The 18050-nt window shown below is 40.1% G+C and overlaps 1 protein-coding gene and 2 non-coding genes across 3 annotated transcripts in view; 2 read left to right on the forward strand and 1 right to left on the reverse strand.

Annotated features, from left to right (window-relative positions):
- The first annotated feature begins 1654 nt into the window (after positions 1-1654).
- LOC139691599 (U1 spliceosomal RNA) lies at positions 1655-1817 on the forward strand. The gene has a single exon (XR_011701612.1). It is a non-coding gene; the product is annotated as a U1 spliceosomal RNA (small nuclear RNA).
- A 384-nt stretch (positions 1818-2201) lies between these two features.
- LOC139691600 (U1 spliceosomal RNA) lies at positions 2202-2364 on the reverse strand. The gene has a single exon (XR_011701613.1). It is a non-coding gene; the product is annotated as a U1 spliceosomal RNA (small nuclear RNA).
- LOC139691560 (cytochrome P450 4C1-like) overlaps positions 2298-18050 on the forward strand; it is a 52545-nt gene continuing 36792 nt past the window's right edge. Inside the window, exons 1-2 of the mRNA XM_071589434.1 lie at positions 2298-2356; positions 4250-4361. Of these exons, the coding sequence (XP_071445535.1) occupies positions 2298-2356; positions 4250-4361 (171 nt within the window). The remainder of the gene's footprint in view (positions 2357-4249; positions 4362-18050) is intronic.

The raw sequence follows: 18050 nt of genomic DNA on the forward strand, positions 1-18050 counted from the left end.
GGAGTTCAATGATAGTAAAGTGTGGAAGAATAGATGTGGGTTGAGAAAAGATAAAACAGGGAAAGTCTCCGGGCTGGATTTCTCCCTGGAGAACTCCTCGACCATTTGTGTCTGCTGGAACAATTTTGGTTACTGCTGCATCTGATTGAGATGCAGTGGTATTTTGATGAAAAGGGCATATTCAGGGGGGGCAAGATTGATTAACCAATGACTGACTGCATTACATTCTGTGGGGAATTGAGGCGATGGGAGAGAAAAGGGGAGTCAGGAAGAGGGTTATAGCTGTGATGATAAATGGAATATGGGAAAGAATTGGGGCTTACGTTTGAATTCAGACTTATGTTGCATTTGCAGAGGAAAGTGCATTCATAGGTGTCAAGGTGATGTAGAGGGGACTTTTAGAGGTGGGAGATACAGAGTGGTTAGTATTCATTTAGATTTTGGCGGTTATGGATTTTTCCAGTATGTTTTATTTGAAATGCATTAAATGTTCTTTGAATCTGGTGAGGTGTTGATGGGTAGTTGGTCCCATACATATGTTGTTGCATGGAGCAGGAGTAGTATTAAATTTGGCGTACAAGTATGTTGGATTTATGAAGGGTTGGGTATCTTTGTCACAGGAAAGCAGGTTTAGTAGTTTGAATCTATTCAAGAAAGATCCAACTGTCCAAAAAGATACAACTTGACACTCCACTCAACCATCAACCCTTCTTCAGTTCCACATACTTTCTATCACCCTCCATTCCATCCAAGACCCCTAACCCATTCATACCTCTTCCTGCTTGCTTAAAATTTTCCTCTTTATGGTCACACAAACCTCCAATCCATGCCTATCGCCTTGCTTCAATGGCCAAGTTTCCAAGCCAAACAAAATCAGACTCCATAATAATGTTTTCACTAATCTTTTCCTAACATCCTCACTCAACATCCCTGAAATCAATCCCTTCCCTGTTGGAGGGTTATTTGCTTGGCATAAGTTTTTGTTGTGTTCTTACTCTTTGACCATTAGTAATGATGATGGGTGATTCCCAACCTTGTTCCTCTAATAATCTTGATAAGCTACTCATTTTACCATAACAATGTTTTATAAATCTAGTTCCTCTACACTGCGGGCGACCTAATTTGGCAACTTCATGAGGATCCCATATACTGGCAATATATTTGTGGAACTGCCATCTTTCTATGAATTTATTGAACCAAACGACCTTGGAATGAGAGCGATTCCTATTCCGATCACTGTTGCTTTGTTTTTTTCTTCTCAAATTTTGTATTGATTCAAGATTAATCCTGATTAAAAGTGTGTTATATAATTCTAATTAAGGTGTATTTATTCCAAAATAGTTAGCATTAATCTATTTGGGAAGCAGTGACCGGGTAGGCAGTCGGGCTGAGAAGGCGAGATAAGGGAGTAGGGTACGGTTGGCTCTATAAACTGACCACAAGAGGCAAGAACTTGGGGTGTTTCGATTCAAATGGAAATGCAATCAGTAATCTTTGATAACTGTTTAGCGAATATATATTGCATACGCAAAAAACAATAGATGATTTAAATATGTAAGCAGATTTCTTGACACAATTTGCAGTTATAAGTTAGTAATCAGAAGATAGATTTGAGCTTTGTACAATCCAAGCGTAAGAAATGGCGGTCATAATCATACTTACCTGGCGTAGGGGTCTACCATGATCCGCAAGGTGGTTCCCCCAGGTCGAGGCTTATCCATTGCACTCCGGATAGGCTGACCCCTGCGATTGCCCCAAATGTGGGTAACTCGGGCGCGTAATTTTTGGTAGTAGGGACTGCGTTCGCGCCGTCCCTTAATTAACTGGTCAGATGTCGAATAAATGAATAGGGATGTGGCGACAGTCAGTTGCTCATTCCATGTTCTTTTCCGAAATAATACGAGAGTATTCTATTGGATATGGCGATAACTCCTCCGCGGTATTGTAATTATCTCTCGACTACAATGTATGCAAAAATTGAATCAGTAGTAGAGGATTTATTATCGCTAATTTAATAATAAATCCTCTACTACTGATTCAATTTTTGCATACATTGTAGTCGAGAGATAATTACAATACCGCGGAGGAGTTATCGCCATATCCAATAGAATACTCTCGTATTATTTCGGAAAAGAACATGGAATGAGCAACTGACTGTCGCCACATCCCTATTCATTTATTCGACATCTGACCAGTTAATTAAGGGACGGCGCGAACGCAGTCCCTACTACCAAAAATTACGCGCCCGAGTTACCCACATTTGGGGCAATCGCAGGGGTCAGCCTATCCGGAGTGCAATGGATAAGCCTCGACCTGGGGGAACCACCTTGCGGATCATGGTAGACCCCTACGCCAGGTAAGTATGATTATGACCGCCATTTCTTACGCTTGGATTGTACAAAGCTCAAATCTATCTTCTGATTACTAACTTATAACTGCAAATTGTGTCAAGAAATCTGCTTACATATTTAAATCATCTATTGTTTTTTGCGTATGCAATATATATTCGCTAAACAGTTATCAAAGATTACTGATTGCATTTCCATTTGAATCGAAACACCCCAAGTTCTTGCCTCTTGTGGTCAGTTTATAGAGCCAACCGTACCCTACTCCCTTATCTCGCCTTCTCAGCCCGACTGCCTACCCGGTCACTGCTTCCCAAATAGATTAATGCTAACTATTTTGGAATAAATACACCTTAATTAGAATTATATAACACACTTTTAATCAGGATTAATCTTGAATCAATACAAAATTTGAGAAGAAAAAAACAAAGCAACAGTGATCGGAATAGGAATCGCTCTCATTCCAAGGTCGTTTGGTTCAATAAATTCATAGAAAGATGGCAGTTCCACAAATATATTGCCAGTATATGGGATCCTCATGAAGTTGCCAAATTAGGTCGCCCGCAGTGTAGAGGAACTAGATTTATAAAACATTGTTATGGTAAAATGAGTAGCTTATCAAGATTATTAGAGGAACAAGGTTGGGAATCACCCATCATCATTACTAATGGTCAAAGAGTAAGAACACAACAAAAACTTATGCCAAGCAAATAACCCTCCAACAGGGAAGGGATTGATTTCAGGGATGTTGAGTGAGGATGTTAGGAAAAGATTAGTGAAAACATTATTATGGAGTCTGATTTTGTTTGGCTTGGAAACTTGGCCATTGAAGCAAGGCGATAGGCATGGATTGGAGGTTTGTGTGACCATAAAGAGGAAAATTTTAAGCAAGCAGGAAGAGGTATGAATGGGTTAGGGGTCTTGGATGGAATGGAGGGTGATAGAAAGTATGTGGAACTGAAGAAGGGTTGATGGTTGAGTGGAGTGTCAAGTTGTATCTTTTTGGACAGTTGGATCTTTCTTGAATAGATTCAAACTACTAAACCTGCTTTCCTGTGACAAAGATACCCAACCCTTCATAAATCCAACATACTTGTACGCCAAATTTAATACTACTCCTGCTCCATGCAACAACATATGTATGGGACCAACTACCCATCAACACCTCACCAGATTCAAAGAACATTTAATGCATTTCAAATAAAACATACTGGAAAAATCCATAACCGCCAAAATCTAAATGAATACTAACCACTCTGTATCTCCCACCTCTAAAAGTCCCCTCTACATCACCTTGACACCTATGAATGCACTTTCCTCTGCAAATGCAACATAAGTCTGAATTCAAACGTAAGCCCCAATTCTTTCCCATATTCCATTTATCATCACAGCTATAACCCTCTTCCTGACTCCCCTTTTCTCTCCCATCGCCTCAATTCCCCACAGAATGTAATGCAGTCAGTCATTGGTTAATCAATCTTGCCCCCCCTGAATATGCCCTTTTCATCAAAATACCACTGCATCTCAATCAGATGCAGCAGTAACCAAAATTGTTCCAGCAGACACAAATGGTCGAGGAGTTCTCCAGGGAGAAATCCAGCCCGGAGACTTTCCCTGTTTTATCTTTTCTCAACCCACATCTATTCTTCCACACTTTACTATCATTGAACTCCCTCCAAAAATAATCTAAAAATTATACTATGATCCGAGGAAATTATCCTTAATGGCTGGGGCCGTGGAAAAGAAAATTCAGCATGATACTAAAGTATGCCCATATCTCACAGGTGCATGTGACACATTTCATCATGTGCCAATAAGACATTTCATTTGTGTATTCTTTCAGTCTCGTTCCTTATTCTGCTGCACCATTTTGATGTGTGTTTATTTTTACATTTTATTTTAAGGACCAATAAAATATCTGGAGTTAAAGAAAACAGCACTCGGAAGAGGTCTTTCCTCTCCAACAGGAAGACTGGTCCAGGGACCCTAGTTTTTCATGCCAAAGAGTCAATCAAGGTAGGTGCTCATGTACTGGATCAAAAACTACTCATGGACTCTAATTTAAGTCAATTTTCACTGTAAGTTGGTTTCTTTGCCAGATTAAACAGCACAACGAACTTATAAGTACACCCCGATATGGCTAATTAACAAATATCAGGTAAAAATACTATTTTTCACTCTGTTACCTGAGTATTATGTCAACAGTGTACAAAAACAAGTAGTGGGAAAAAAGTATTACATGGCAAGTACTTGTACAAGTATCGAGTGCCATCTAAAAAGCACTTTTTGTTAACAAATCCTTTGGTTTTTTTGACTCGTGGCAGGATATTCAATTTTGATCAAACGTTCTCTCCACACAAAATCATTGCTGCCCAATCCCTCATGCAAAACTTCACACCTGACGTCATGCCAATAATGTATGAATGAATACTTTATCCCAAGTCTACATTGATTCCTAGCCCTTTATCCTTCATCAAATCCCACCCTTTTGAATCTCTTTGAATGTGCCGAATCCGCTAGCCGACTAGCCGACTCAAGGACTCCTTCTTCCCACGGACAATACGGGATAGCAACTGCAGGGTTATAGATAGAAAAAATTCCACTTGCCACCCTCAGCGTCTAAAAAATAATTAGTTGTATTTAAATGCATGCTCTTCCACTAACCTTATGTGTTTTGCTATAATAACCCATTCTTTCCGAATGACTTCATTCATGTTCTGTTCATCTGTTTTTAAGTTTCCCTTTCAATCCCTCGTCCCTCTCCGCGGGGGCAAATTCCTGCTACCTGCAACGTTGGGTCCCATTCCCTGCCATTTAGAGACTCTTTGGGGGTAGAGTGTTTCGTGGTGCATTTTCATGTGGTAGTGATGTTTCAATTTCTTGCTTGTTGTGTCCTGGCTTCCGTGTTGTAGGATGTCTTTCGTGCTGCATCATGGGGTGCAGTTTTTTAGTTGTTTTGCGGTTTATGTGTTTGCATGAGTATTGGATGAAGGGATTTTTGCATGAGTGTGTGCGCTGCTGTGGGTGTAATTTTCCGTGTTGTTTTTTTTTTGCATGTGGTATTTTTCTTTTTTACGGTTGGTGACCTAACACCCCCCGCCACACGCCCTTGCGGCGGCTTGCGGGGTATTATGTAGATGTAGATGTAGATGAATCCAGTTCTCTTTGGATCTGCTCACAAACTCAAAGATGTATTCTTCTCCAGAGTAGAGCCAGGGTAGGGATTTGGTACAGTGGAAGGCAAGGGTAGGTTAGGAGGAGCAAAAGATATTTAAATAAGGATCAAAAGAAGGTTAAGGAGAGAGAAAGAGAGGGAGATGCAAAGCTATTACAATGATGAGTCCATCTTCGTGAGGAAAAGAATCATTACCGTATGACTGCATGACAGATCGCGAGAATGTAAGTTGGAAGGGGAAAACGAGTTCCAGGTAGGGGAGGATTAAAACAGTGAGGATAAATGGAAAATGGGGGTGGGGCCCAGGGTTGAATTTGAATTAGTGTCGGGTTTACCGATAAAATTGCATTCGTAGGGTCTGAGGGGAAGGTCCGAGGACTTTCTAGAGGTACAAGTTTTTGGAAAATACAGAGTGATTGGTATCCTTTAAACTTTGGGGAAGCCAGATTTTCCCAGTATACTGTATTTAAAATGCACTAAATTCCCTTTGAATCTGGTGAGAAGTTGATCGTTAGTCCGTCCGGTGTATGCTTTATTGCAAGGGGCAGGGGTGGCATTGAATTTGGTACATAAGTACATGTTTTAGGTTTATGAGGGGTAGGGTTACCATATTTGACACAGGAAAGAAAATTTTTAGTTACATTTAATAGGCTCTGGGGATTCCTTAAGAGGTGGAAATCGTTGGAAGATATGGAGGGGTTTTATTTAATTAAATTTTTGGCGATGCTGGATTATCAGGATGCATTATTAAATGCTCTTATAGTCTGGCGGACGTGAAGGAGCATTGAATTTGGTCCAAAAATTAAGACACTGCCACAGTAGACTGATACACTCGCCATACCAACCAAATCGAGCAAATAATCCCCGTGAATCATAATGTTCTCCTTAAAATTCTCATGCATCCCTCATTCACCTGTTCTTCTTCCCCATGTTGTTATCATTGACCATAGAAATACCTCAAAAAATAATTTTACCATTTGGTCAAAATCAGACGTCCTATTTAACAAATAATTCAAGACGTGGTAGATGGAATACATACACGAATTGAAGGATATGTCGACCATCGACTCCTCTGGCATCCTCGTGGATAATGCGATGGATTCAGTGTAAGGAAAAGAAGAAAGCAATGATTTTTCAAATTAGGAGTAAGGCTTAGCTGAATATTCAAAGAGACTGAGTGAAGCTGGGTGCTTACAAATCTTTCTCTATTTGCAACGGATCATGGGTGACAGCGGGCATAGTTTCGACAAATACTACGAGGGTTGCTGTTTATATTTTGAGCATTGACAACAATGAGGAGTGATTTAGGCGCCATCTGACGTTTCCATTGGAAAGTTTAACCCTTTTAACGCTAAATTCCCTCAGGGCATTTTGTTGTCTGATCATAACTTGTGTTCTTTAGAGTGACTCTAAATTTTGTCTCGGCAAAAAATAGTGTTAACGCATGGAAACTTTCGTGCGATGATTTTTCACGACTTTCGACGTGTATTATCAAGACAGGAGTGCATTAATCAACTTACTTCCACTTTTGGCGACGAAGCCCTATTATTTGCTACTGTGAAGCGCTGGTCTAACGAATTCCATCATGGCCACCGTTCGCTCAGCAACGAAAGTCGTGAAGGTCGTCCAAAATCAGTTGTTGTGCCAGGAAAATTGATACTGCGCAAGATATTGCATGAACATTTAGCTGTGACAAAAATTTGCTCGCGTTGGATCCGGCATAATTTGACAAAAGCTCAAAAAGATGCTCGTGTCAATTGGTGCGAAGAATTGCATAAGAATTACAATCGCGGTGCATCCAAAGCTATTCGTAATATCTACGCAGGTAACGAATCTTGGATCTATTCGTATGAGCCCGAAAGAAAACAGCAATCTACTGTATGGGTTTTCCAAGACGAGCCAAATCCGACAAAATTGATTCGTGCGCGAAGCACATCGAACCAAAAGATAGCCTGTTCCTTCGGCATAACTGGTCATGTGGCAACCGTACCGTGAGAGCAACGCAGTACCGTGGATTCTGAATGGTACACGAGCAATTTTTTGCCAGAGGTGCTTGGTGAAATACGGAAAAAGAAGCAGCAACGAAGGATCATTCTTCATCATGATAATTCAATCTCTCACAGATCGGCTGAAACAACTGCCCACGAATTTGACTGGCCAAAACGCAGAATTGATGGGTCATCATCGACACAATCCTGATTTAGCACCAAATGATTTCTTTTTATTCTCGTTTATCAAGAAAAAAATGCGTGGCCAACGTTTTTCGGCGCCTGAAGAAGGCATTTATGCATGCAAAAACCATATTTTGGAGGTACCTCAATCGGAGTGGGAAAAGTGTGTTAGGAATATTGGTTCGAGCGCATGCAAAAGTGTATTGATTATATCATGGAGAATTCTTCGAAAAACAATAAACAAATTTCAACAATAAATTACTCTCTGCTCTTTATTAGGCTGGAAATATAAATAGCAACCCTCGTATTATGGAGAAGGATTGAGTTTTCAGAGGAAGTTTCGGAAACCGGAAGGAACAGGGGCGTTTAACGCTGATGTTCAATTTCCAAGTAGGTGCTTTTAGTCATATTATAAATAGTGTCGAAGAGATAGAGATTAATGTGAGACTGCGCGAACGCAGTGTTCGGTATTCACGGGTCTGAGTAAATGTACGTATATGTATTATCGTCGCGGTGAAGCCTTCGCTGGTTTTCCACCAGGTCATGATGTCAGTTGTCTATACTACGCGTGTCATCGTATTTCATCAGCATGGGTTATATCGTACGTTCGTCCGGAAAATAAGTGTACTGAGCTCAGGAAAAAAAAATTATTACACTTTTACATATCTTAAGCTAATATTCCTCAAAATAGGACCCTTGTGAGTCGATACACTTGTTCCAGCGGCGTTCCCATTCCTGGAACGCTCCCGGGAAGGCATCATCGGGAACCTCTCGAAGACTCGTCGTCGACCTCTTCTCTGCCCTCCACGAACATCTTGTGCCACCGAAAGATCATGTTTCTGGACATGGCTGACTCCCCGTAAGCCTGGTTAATCATACCGACAGTTTCGGTAGACGATTTCTTTACCGCAAATTTGATGGAATCCAAAAACTTCGGCATCGCGTTCCGTGACGTGGGTCGAGCGTGGAGGTTCGCGTTAACAGAGCTCCTCACTACACCACAGCTCAGAGCCGACTGCCTTTTTCAGCGTCGCTTACCAACATACCCCCCTCCAATCGCAGCCCGTCAGAGCGGTGCTGGGCGCGCCTGGAGCGGCGCGCCCAGCCCAGGAGTCAGTACACTTATTTTCCGGACGAACCCTGTATGCTGAAAGGATGGATCTATGAGAAGTTTAGGAAGGCTATAACGCTGTGAACAAAAGGTGCAAATTTTAGGAAAATATCTTAGAAGTTCATTCGGATATACGAATTACTTTTCAGATACTGTTTAAAACTTAAGTGCTCACGCCGTAAACATTTATTAATAAAGGGACACACACTCTCGAATGTGTTCTTAGTCGATATTACTTTTCGATTTCGTCGATTCGTCAGACTCGAAAATTTTCGCTCGATTTCAAGATGCATTTTTTATTGAAGGGTCCGATGTTGGAATTGAAATGTATTACGATTATAATCACGCCATCTACAGGTATGACGAGTTCTACTCACCCCATCGGCGGCCACTCCAGAGCCGAGTTAAATACGAAGCAAGGACCAAGTTCGGTTCTCATTGGGCGGAAATGCTCGCAGCAGTCAATGAGCTCTTTATTCCATCTGCAGGATCCAATGAGCTCGGAACAGGAAGATCTAACCTATGAGAGAAGCGACTTCATCAGCTTCGACAACTATCCAAGAGCTCGGGTCATTGGATGAGTTGGTGAGGTCATATTTACATCACGCCTCTTCCTCGAAAACACCTAAGTCACCCTTCTAGGACGGTTTATTTGAAATAGCTACCATTTTTAAATGGCTAAATGCGACTCCTCACCTGTCGGACGATTTCAGCGAAGTCTTTCGGGCACTCGAGGAGTCCTTTCTCGCAGTGGGTGCCGCAGGAGCGACACGTGCCATCGAAGAATGCGATATCCTTGAGAAACAAATCCAAGTTCATGTCTCTCTTATCGCCGTACAACCTGCGGGAGGAAAGGGATTTTTATCGATCAGTTGTACCACGCGCACAAGTGATGGATGCACTTTTTTTAAAACGAGTGTTTCGATTCTGGGCGGTCATATACGTATTGCAGCAGTGAGACATGCATTTAGTGAGGAATGAGGAGGAACTGGGCCTTAAGAACACGATAGCGTACATGCCGATTTGTTCCATGATTAAACTTGCATGTCAAACTGTGAGGCCCCAATGGTGCTCTTCTTGTAGGATTGATCAGAAGCTTGGATACCCAATACGAATAGTGAGATTTTATGTTTGCTGATTTAACCTGGGTATTCTTATGATCAGTAAAATGTATACCCACGATTGATCATTCAATGCCCCCAACTTAAAATCCTTATTTTGAGCATGGTATTTTTGCCCTGAATCTCCATTGTTGACCCTGAAGAGTTTTCTATTCTAATGAAGTGGTTGGGATTAATAATAAAGCTGAATGATGTCGCCATGTTGAATCCGCCATTGTGAATATTATGATTTTTACATCAGATTCGTAATTAGCGATTTAACACGTGGCGCGTTATGTTAAATTAAGTTTGCATATGTGGATGGTATAGATTTTTGCCGAAAATGCTCATGCATCCTAACACTGTTATGTGATTTTCTAGACGTCTCTATTGACCAGAGAGCGGTGAATGTGGGGATGAGATTGGGGCGTGTTAGCCCAGTGCGGAGAGCGTTCTCAAAATGAACAGGGGAATCAAGGGTTCGCATTTCAGTACTAAGTGGTGTAATTTTCTAGGTAAGTGCGCAAACTCGGAGGGAAACCGTATAGTGGCTCAAGTAAGGGATGTGGATTGTACGTTTGTGTGCCTAGCGATAAGCATGCAGAAGCGTTGATTCCTAATGTGGTATATTAAAAGTACGGAAAATCAAGAAGAATTTTTATTTCAATGTTATCGAGGTTAGTGTAGTTTGAATATGCTATTAAAGTACCCAAGTAAGTAATGCACTCATGCAAATTCTTAGAAAATTTTATTAAATGTTTTGAATAAACATTCCTGGCCCCATGTAAGCAGGTAGTGCAAATTGACATACCTCTCCGCAACGTCATACACCTTATCCGATGACTTCTCGCACACTGATACTGCTGCGAAGTCGGTGTTCCACCGGAGGTAGGCCGTGTCGACGACGAAAGTAACGGGATGGTCTTTGTAGTTTCTGTAGGAGGCCACAATAATTATGATCATTTGACGGAACGCTAGTGCTACCAGGAAACCCCAGGTCACCCTGGAAAGCGACGAAAAAGAGGATTATAATGCGAGCATATTGGTGCTCTGCGTCAAAGTTTTAATTCCTCGGGTTTCGGGCGAAATAACTATATACATTTTTCCCTGAAAGCCTTTCCAAAGGCAGGCGGTGGCGGTGTAATGCCACCAACCATCAGGTTAATTAGTGATTTTTGTGTCGCAGGTTATTTAGTTAAAATTTAATTTTCGAATAGATTGAGAAGTTCTGTGCGTTGTTTTTTTCCTTCTATGACCCCGACTAGCGGCTAGAAAGATGAAGTCTTAAATGCGCTTGCAGAAAAACCTATTATATGATATATTTGGCGTGAGTGTGCCAACGCTTTGGAGGGTTCAACTTGTATTATGTATCAAATATATCAAATAATAAGACTAATGGTGACCCGCAAATGAGAGAGTTTTTTCGCAACTTCTGGAGAGAAAATATTATGTTAGTCATTGAATTTCTATTTATTCAATCCAAACTTCATCGAGGAAGAAAGGGCAATTGCACAATATAACGCCGGATTTAATATTTAACGTTTTGCTGTAATCATTCCCCTTGCTAATCATCTGGGCAACTACAAACAACTGAAATATGAGCACGTTGACATATTTTCTCGACTTTATTGAGTAACATCAGACCAATATTTTCTGTATCTTGAGAAAAGTTCTCATTGATTAGATTTATCGTAGCAATGTCTGGCGGGTGCACTGGTATTTATGTTTTGAGTGAAGTAGGGTAGTAATTTCCAAATTTTATTAAATTTTTACATCCATAGACATAATCTGCATTCCAGAGAGTTTAAGGCTTCTTTTATAGTATTTTTCGACCCATGCGTTTCGATTGAAATGGTTTCCACAGTTACGAAATGTTTCTGCACACAAACGGATTTCGATCGAGGAGAAGGTTAGGAAGTGTACGGTTTAAAAATCAGTTTCTCAAGCCAAATTTCGGCGCTCTCATGGGAAACCCTCTAACACCATTAACTTCGCTCAAATAGATTCGAGAGTTATCTAAAACCCTCAATTGACTATTTCTTATCACTTATTCCCGCTACGTTGACGTCACATCAGCCATTGTTGGGAATCGGTTCCAAAATTGAAGCTCAGAGGAATTCGACGAATTTATTTCCGTCTAGAGCTTTTAGGTCGAAATTGTCTGTAGTTCACTTTTTTTACAGTGCAAGAGAATAGGGGGTAAACTTGTGCTTATCACATATGTAAGCATTAATGTACTGCCCGCCCACTCGCGACCTCATTTGATAATCATTTCCTGACGCCTTGAATATTACGAATATTTTTATTATTAGTCGAATATTTTTTAAATTCCGTCGCAATCTATGCAGAAGGGCCGATTAAAATTAAATGAACCGGGATATCATGGACATTACCTCTCACTCCAGTGGCGTCTCCTCTGTGCAATATACTTGAGTCCGTGTATTGAAGTATTTTCACAGAAATATCTTATTCTTTCCAACATCCTATTTGTTTTTTCCTGTCCCATTTCAAATAGAATACAATGAAAAGAAGATTTAAATGTAACTTATTACAGGAATTGTATAAATAGTATATTACGGAGTAATTTCATGACCCTAACGATAATTTTGTACACTTTTAAATATTTTTGAACAGTAAGAAGAGGTTTTTAAGCCCTTCTGATTTTTCCCCTATCTCTTCCTGTGGTGCACAAACGTTTTTCCTCGGATAAACTAGTATTTCAATGTGCATCACGAAACTTCATTAATGCGATTGAATTTTTCTCCTGCATTAAGCCGACCGATCACGTGAGACGAGCACATTTGATTTCGTGATAGAATGAGGTTTGGTCGTACAAGGAAAATGAATTAAGGTTCCCATTAAGATTGAGTGAAAAATCGAGTCATACAAATTGATGTTATCCGTTAAGTAATGTCATGATATCCCGATTGTTGCTCTTTATTTTTGCTCGGTTTGAACAATCATGGAAAAATAAGGTTAAGTTTCTTCATTTATCAGAATCTGTCCGTCAAAACTCTTTCTCTCTGCATAATGTAGCTAATACAGTTTCCCTCAATTACACGTCAATATGATTCCTCCTCTTAGTTTCGTATCTCGTGCAGACCGCTTCGAGAACAACAAACATTTTTTCTGAAATTAATGTTATTCATAGGTCACACTGCGGTCGGCATCAATATTTAAGACCTAGTTTTTTTAATGGCGTAGTCTATCCGGTGCCATGCGTAGATTGTCATAGTTTCAAGGTTTTAAGTGCTAATTAACTCAGTAGAAACATCCAAAACTACATAATACCTCACAAGTCGTGTACCAGCTGGCATTAAGTTCTTACGCAGTGAATCTTTTCTCTTGCCTTGAACTACCTTCTGACTCTCTTTTCAATTCATGATAAACCTCCTCCCACCCGCAACAATAGTCAATTCTTGGATTGAATCTCCAATGTAAATTTTAATTTTACCACCCAGTTTTACGAAGACGTGCAGGACAGTTTTAACATTTCAAATTACTATGGAAGACATGATCACTTATTCAAGAGCAGATAGATAGACTGCGGGACGGGTGGGTTCATCACATCACTTTTTCGAGGACAATTATAGAGAGTAAGAGCTGCGAATCACATCGACTAGAATAAATAGAACCATGAGTATATATATATATATATACATACATACATATATATTAGTATATGTAGGTGCATGTATATGTATCTGTATTAGTTCAAGAATTGGTGGTGGCTTAACACCCACTGCCTCACGCCCTTGTAACGATTTGCAGAGTACGGTGTAGATGTAGATGCAAAGTGATGAAATAGCACATCCCCTTCCCCTTAAAGCCTAACTTAATAAAGGATCACCACTAGAACTTAATATGAGGGGCGAGCTCTAATCTCTCCAATCAAACCTACCTTTTACCGGTTAATTCATACTCATGCTTCTATTGGACTGTGGTCTTGCGTGATTTTTGTTTCCAGCCCAAAAATTCTCCTCATCCAAGGTGAAATCCCAATAAGTTGAAAAATAATATTTTATATTGCATAGATTTCATTAAATATTTTTAGTGTAGATAATTATGTAGATTTAGTCTATCATACTTTTCTTTAATCTGGAAAACAACATGCTTGACTCTTTTCAATCCATCTCACTTGACCCTTGCTCTTGTGTACTCATTTTCTTGCGTTTACTATTTGACCAAAGACGAGGCGTATCACATTGGAGTAGATGACTCTCTGTCGATCTTCTAAGAGTTGATGGACCGCGCACGCTAAGGATATAACGGCTTAATCGGACTTCATTCAGATCGCTCCCGGCGCACGTAGGTACCATGGTAATCATATGGACCTTGAGCCGCGAGATGAAACGGAATCCCCATATGGGAAGTGGCAGAGGCGAGCATTAATGACTGAATCTTAACCGGTTTTCGTACGAGAGCTATCGAGGACCAAATTAAATTTTCCAATTCAGTTGGATTGATATTTCTCAGCCCTGAAACAAAACCTTTTCGTCAAATAAATAAGGGTCTTCGAAAAGGAAAAATAGTATCAAACATCGCTACGGAAACGTGTAAGTGCTACTATATTACCGGAAATTGGGAAACACAGAAAGCATGAAAATTACTTGCATTACTAAATCGACTGGATAAATACAGATTGTATTAGTTTAATGCTGATACATCATGAAATAAATCTGGCCTAACATTGCGAGTATACTGTGGAGACCGAGAACACAGGATGTTTAGGTATATTGACTCCCCATGTACAGAATCATTTTAACCTCGCGTAGTTCTTAAAGACAGCTGAAATATACTTTCAGATAATTGATGTTAAAAATCTCTAATTAATCGAATTGCTGGTGATAAAACAGGCTCTGGGGTGGTTTGCAAAATAATACGAGGGTCATCCGGAAAGTAGTACCCGTTCGTGCCGCATGAAGTGCTGACGACGCGAGTAGCCGCTGGACGAGGTCAGATAGCTTCAGTGGCTTGTCTGCCTTCTCTGAGCCAAGTTGCGTGACGCTAGCATTGCCTGTGTTGTTTCTGTGATTGTTTACAATGTTTAAAAAAATTGAGAACGCCGCCAGTTGTGAAGTGAGGGCAGTGATTAAATTCCTCAATGCAAGAAACGTTCGCCCATGTGATATTCATCGCCAATTAAAGGAGGTGTATGGAGACAATGTAATGGACGAGTCGTCTGTTCGGCGGTGGTGTCGCAACTTCAACATGGGGAGGGGGAACACACACGACGATGAGCGTTCGGAGAGACCGTCTGTCATTACAGACCAACTGGTGAGCTCAGTTGACGAATTCGTGAGGAACGATCGGCGCGTCACAATTGATGACATCTGTGAGCATTTTCCCAATGTTTCTCGAACAATTGTTCATGAAATTGTTAAACACCATCTGCATTATGCAAAAATTTGTGCAAGATGGGTCCCTCGCGTATCTCAATGAGCTGGCGGCGAAGGACTATGCAGCAGGAATACAGAAACTTGTCACACGTTATGACAAATGCCTTAATTTGCTTGGAGATTATGTTGAGAAGTAGTTTAAAGTATCCTCTTTCAAATAAATTTTTTTATGTTTGTTAATATTTACTTTTGTGTCTTTATTTCACGAACGGGTACTACTTTCCGGATGACCCCCGTATATAGATGTGTAAAGCTTGTAATATATTCTATGCATTTGAGTGGACCTATTTCACTCGTACACGATGGATAACTTGTTCCTGCTTCGTTTACCTCGCATTGGGCAAATATTTGAAAGCCGGTAGGAAAGAGCGTCTGATTTCATGGCCGCGAAATATGCAATTACTAGTAAAACGGCGCATTCGTCCAGTTATGACAAATGGTCAACGATAACACCGAATTTACCAACTGCGATTTACGAGTATGAGGCAAACAAAAATTTATTAAAAAAATATTTTTCACAATTTTGATCAAACACTAATCGCTGCAAAATATTGTTGAAATTTAAACAATTTCGTGATGATGATTATTTTCATATCGACAAGAAAACTCAGTTGCATTTTAAATGTCATCAGGATTTTTAAATGTCTCCGAATAATTTTAATTTTCTCCACAGTGGAAGAACGTCAAAGGTAAGATATGAATTATTGCGTGTATATATATATATATATATATATATATATATATATATATATATATATATATATATATATATATGTGCATACAAACATACATATATATACATACATATACATACACACACATTTGATTATATATATATATATAAATTATTTACCACCATTCTGCAAATAAAAAATAATCCACCTGCGATTTGGCGTGATATAATAGGATAAAGCTCAACTCTCAATGAGCCCTTCGGCGTGTGAGGTTCACCCATCAAGGAAGAATAGCAGTATTTTTTTCCGACGACGAAGAAGCACTAAGAATGGTGGGGGCAGAAGAGATGGGTACGGAAAATTTTTGATTGGCGATGGGATGTTGAAGACTGTAATATAGAGGGGATAACGTCAGGAAAGCGAGGAAGGAGGAGGAAAAGGTAGACATGTTGGACGGTGCGAGTGGAAGAAGGAAGTAGACGGCATTGAAGAGGGGTTTATTTTAGTGTCGGATGTCATGTCGTGCCTTCTTAGACGAAACTAAAATGTAGCGTTGGTAAGGTGGTTTCCATCAAGATCCTACATTTAGATTGAAGGACTGCAAAATAATAAACCGCTATAACCAATTCCTGAAAAGCTTTTTATGAAATCAACAAGGATAAAAAAATATAATCTGTAATTTTAATGTGAACAGGTTCATTTTGGGACAAATCTCTTAAGATAGGAATTCGTTACCAACGCAGTGTTTCCATTGGTTTAAAAAAGTTTTTTCTTCGGACATTTTTCTCGATGGAACGTCGAAATTTTGAGTATGAAATTTCGCTCCTACCAGATCATTGTATCAACAACTCCGCGGATACCCCACGATCCACCACATTGATGTATGGTAGGGGTTGCAAGCACCATGTGGAATGGGTCAAGGATGAGAGAGAGGAATAGCGTTTAAAAAGGGGAGGAATTGGGGGATGGAAGTGTCTACTTAAATTCCCTGAAAGGTGCCTAGAAGGCGGTTATCAGAGGGAGAAACCACATCAATGTGCACACATGTATACGCATACATGTATGGTAACGCCAAACTTAGTTTTAAGCAAGTATAAATTTGACTCACTAAGCTCGACCTACATCAAGCGAAGAATAGCCCAAGCTAGCTAAGAAGGCGTTCACTGAGAAGAGGTAACTACTGTGTTCAAAGAACATAAGATCGCAAACAAGAAAGTAGTTCGTCAAAACGTTCGCGTGGAGCATGGCACTCTACGGATCGGAGACGTGGAATATTGGAAAAGTGGACCAGTGAAGAATAGAAGCATTTGAAACATGGTGCTGGAGGAGAATTCTGAAGATCAAATGGACAGAAAAAGTGAGGAACGATGAAGTATGTATGTAGAAGAGCAGAAGAGGAAAGAACCATATGGAGAGCTCTACGGCAAAGAATAAAACTGATGGATTGGACATACCTCGAGGCACAATGGATTAGTTGGAAACATAATAGAAGGGAAAATTGAAGGAAAGATCCCGCGAGGAAGGTCAAGAGGCAAACGCATAGGGAATATTAAGAAGGACGTAAAACAGGGAACCTATCAGAGGGTGAGGGAATTAACTGAGGAAGGACTAAATAGGGGAGAATCGAGGGCTGCAGTGAACCAATCTTAGGATTTAATTACTGATGATGATGAAAGAACTTTTCCAGTATATTAAATAGTAGGGGATAAAAATGAGCATCAAATTCTTACACGAGAGGCATCCAAGATACTAAGAACTAGAAAGCAAAGCGGAGAAAAAATTAATGTAGCTAAGGTTATGCACCTTGAGGTCCCCACCCCTAACGCCGGAGGCAGAAAAAGTCGTACCCGGCTATTGGCTGCATGAAGCATCACCCTCGCGGAGAAAGACGAAGGGTGAAAGAGGAACTTGAAAGGACAATGAAAGATAATTAAAATCTATAAATTTGTAATTTAAAAGTTTTTTTAGATACGACCCCGGTTTCGACGTTCAAAGTTACCATTAGTTCATATTTGAGAGTGTTTTAATGTGCACTCTATTAGATATTATTTCAGTCCTGCACGATCATGCGGGAA

Source organism: Hetaerina americana, unplaced genomic scaffold, assembly GCF_022747635.1.
Source record: "Hetaerina americana unplaced genomic scaffold, ioHetAmer1.1.p SCAF_38, whole genome shotgun sequence".
NCBI lineage: Eukaryota > Metazoa > Arthropoda > Insecta > Odonata > Calopterygidae > Hetaerina > Hetaerina americana.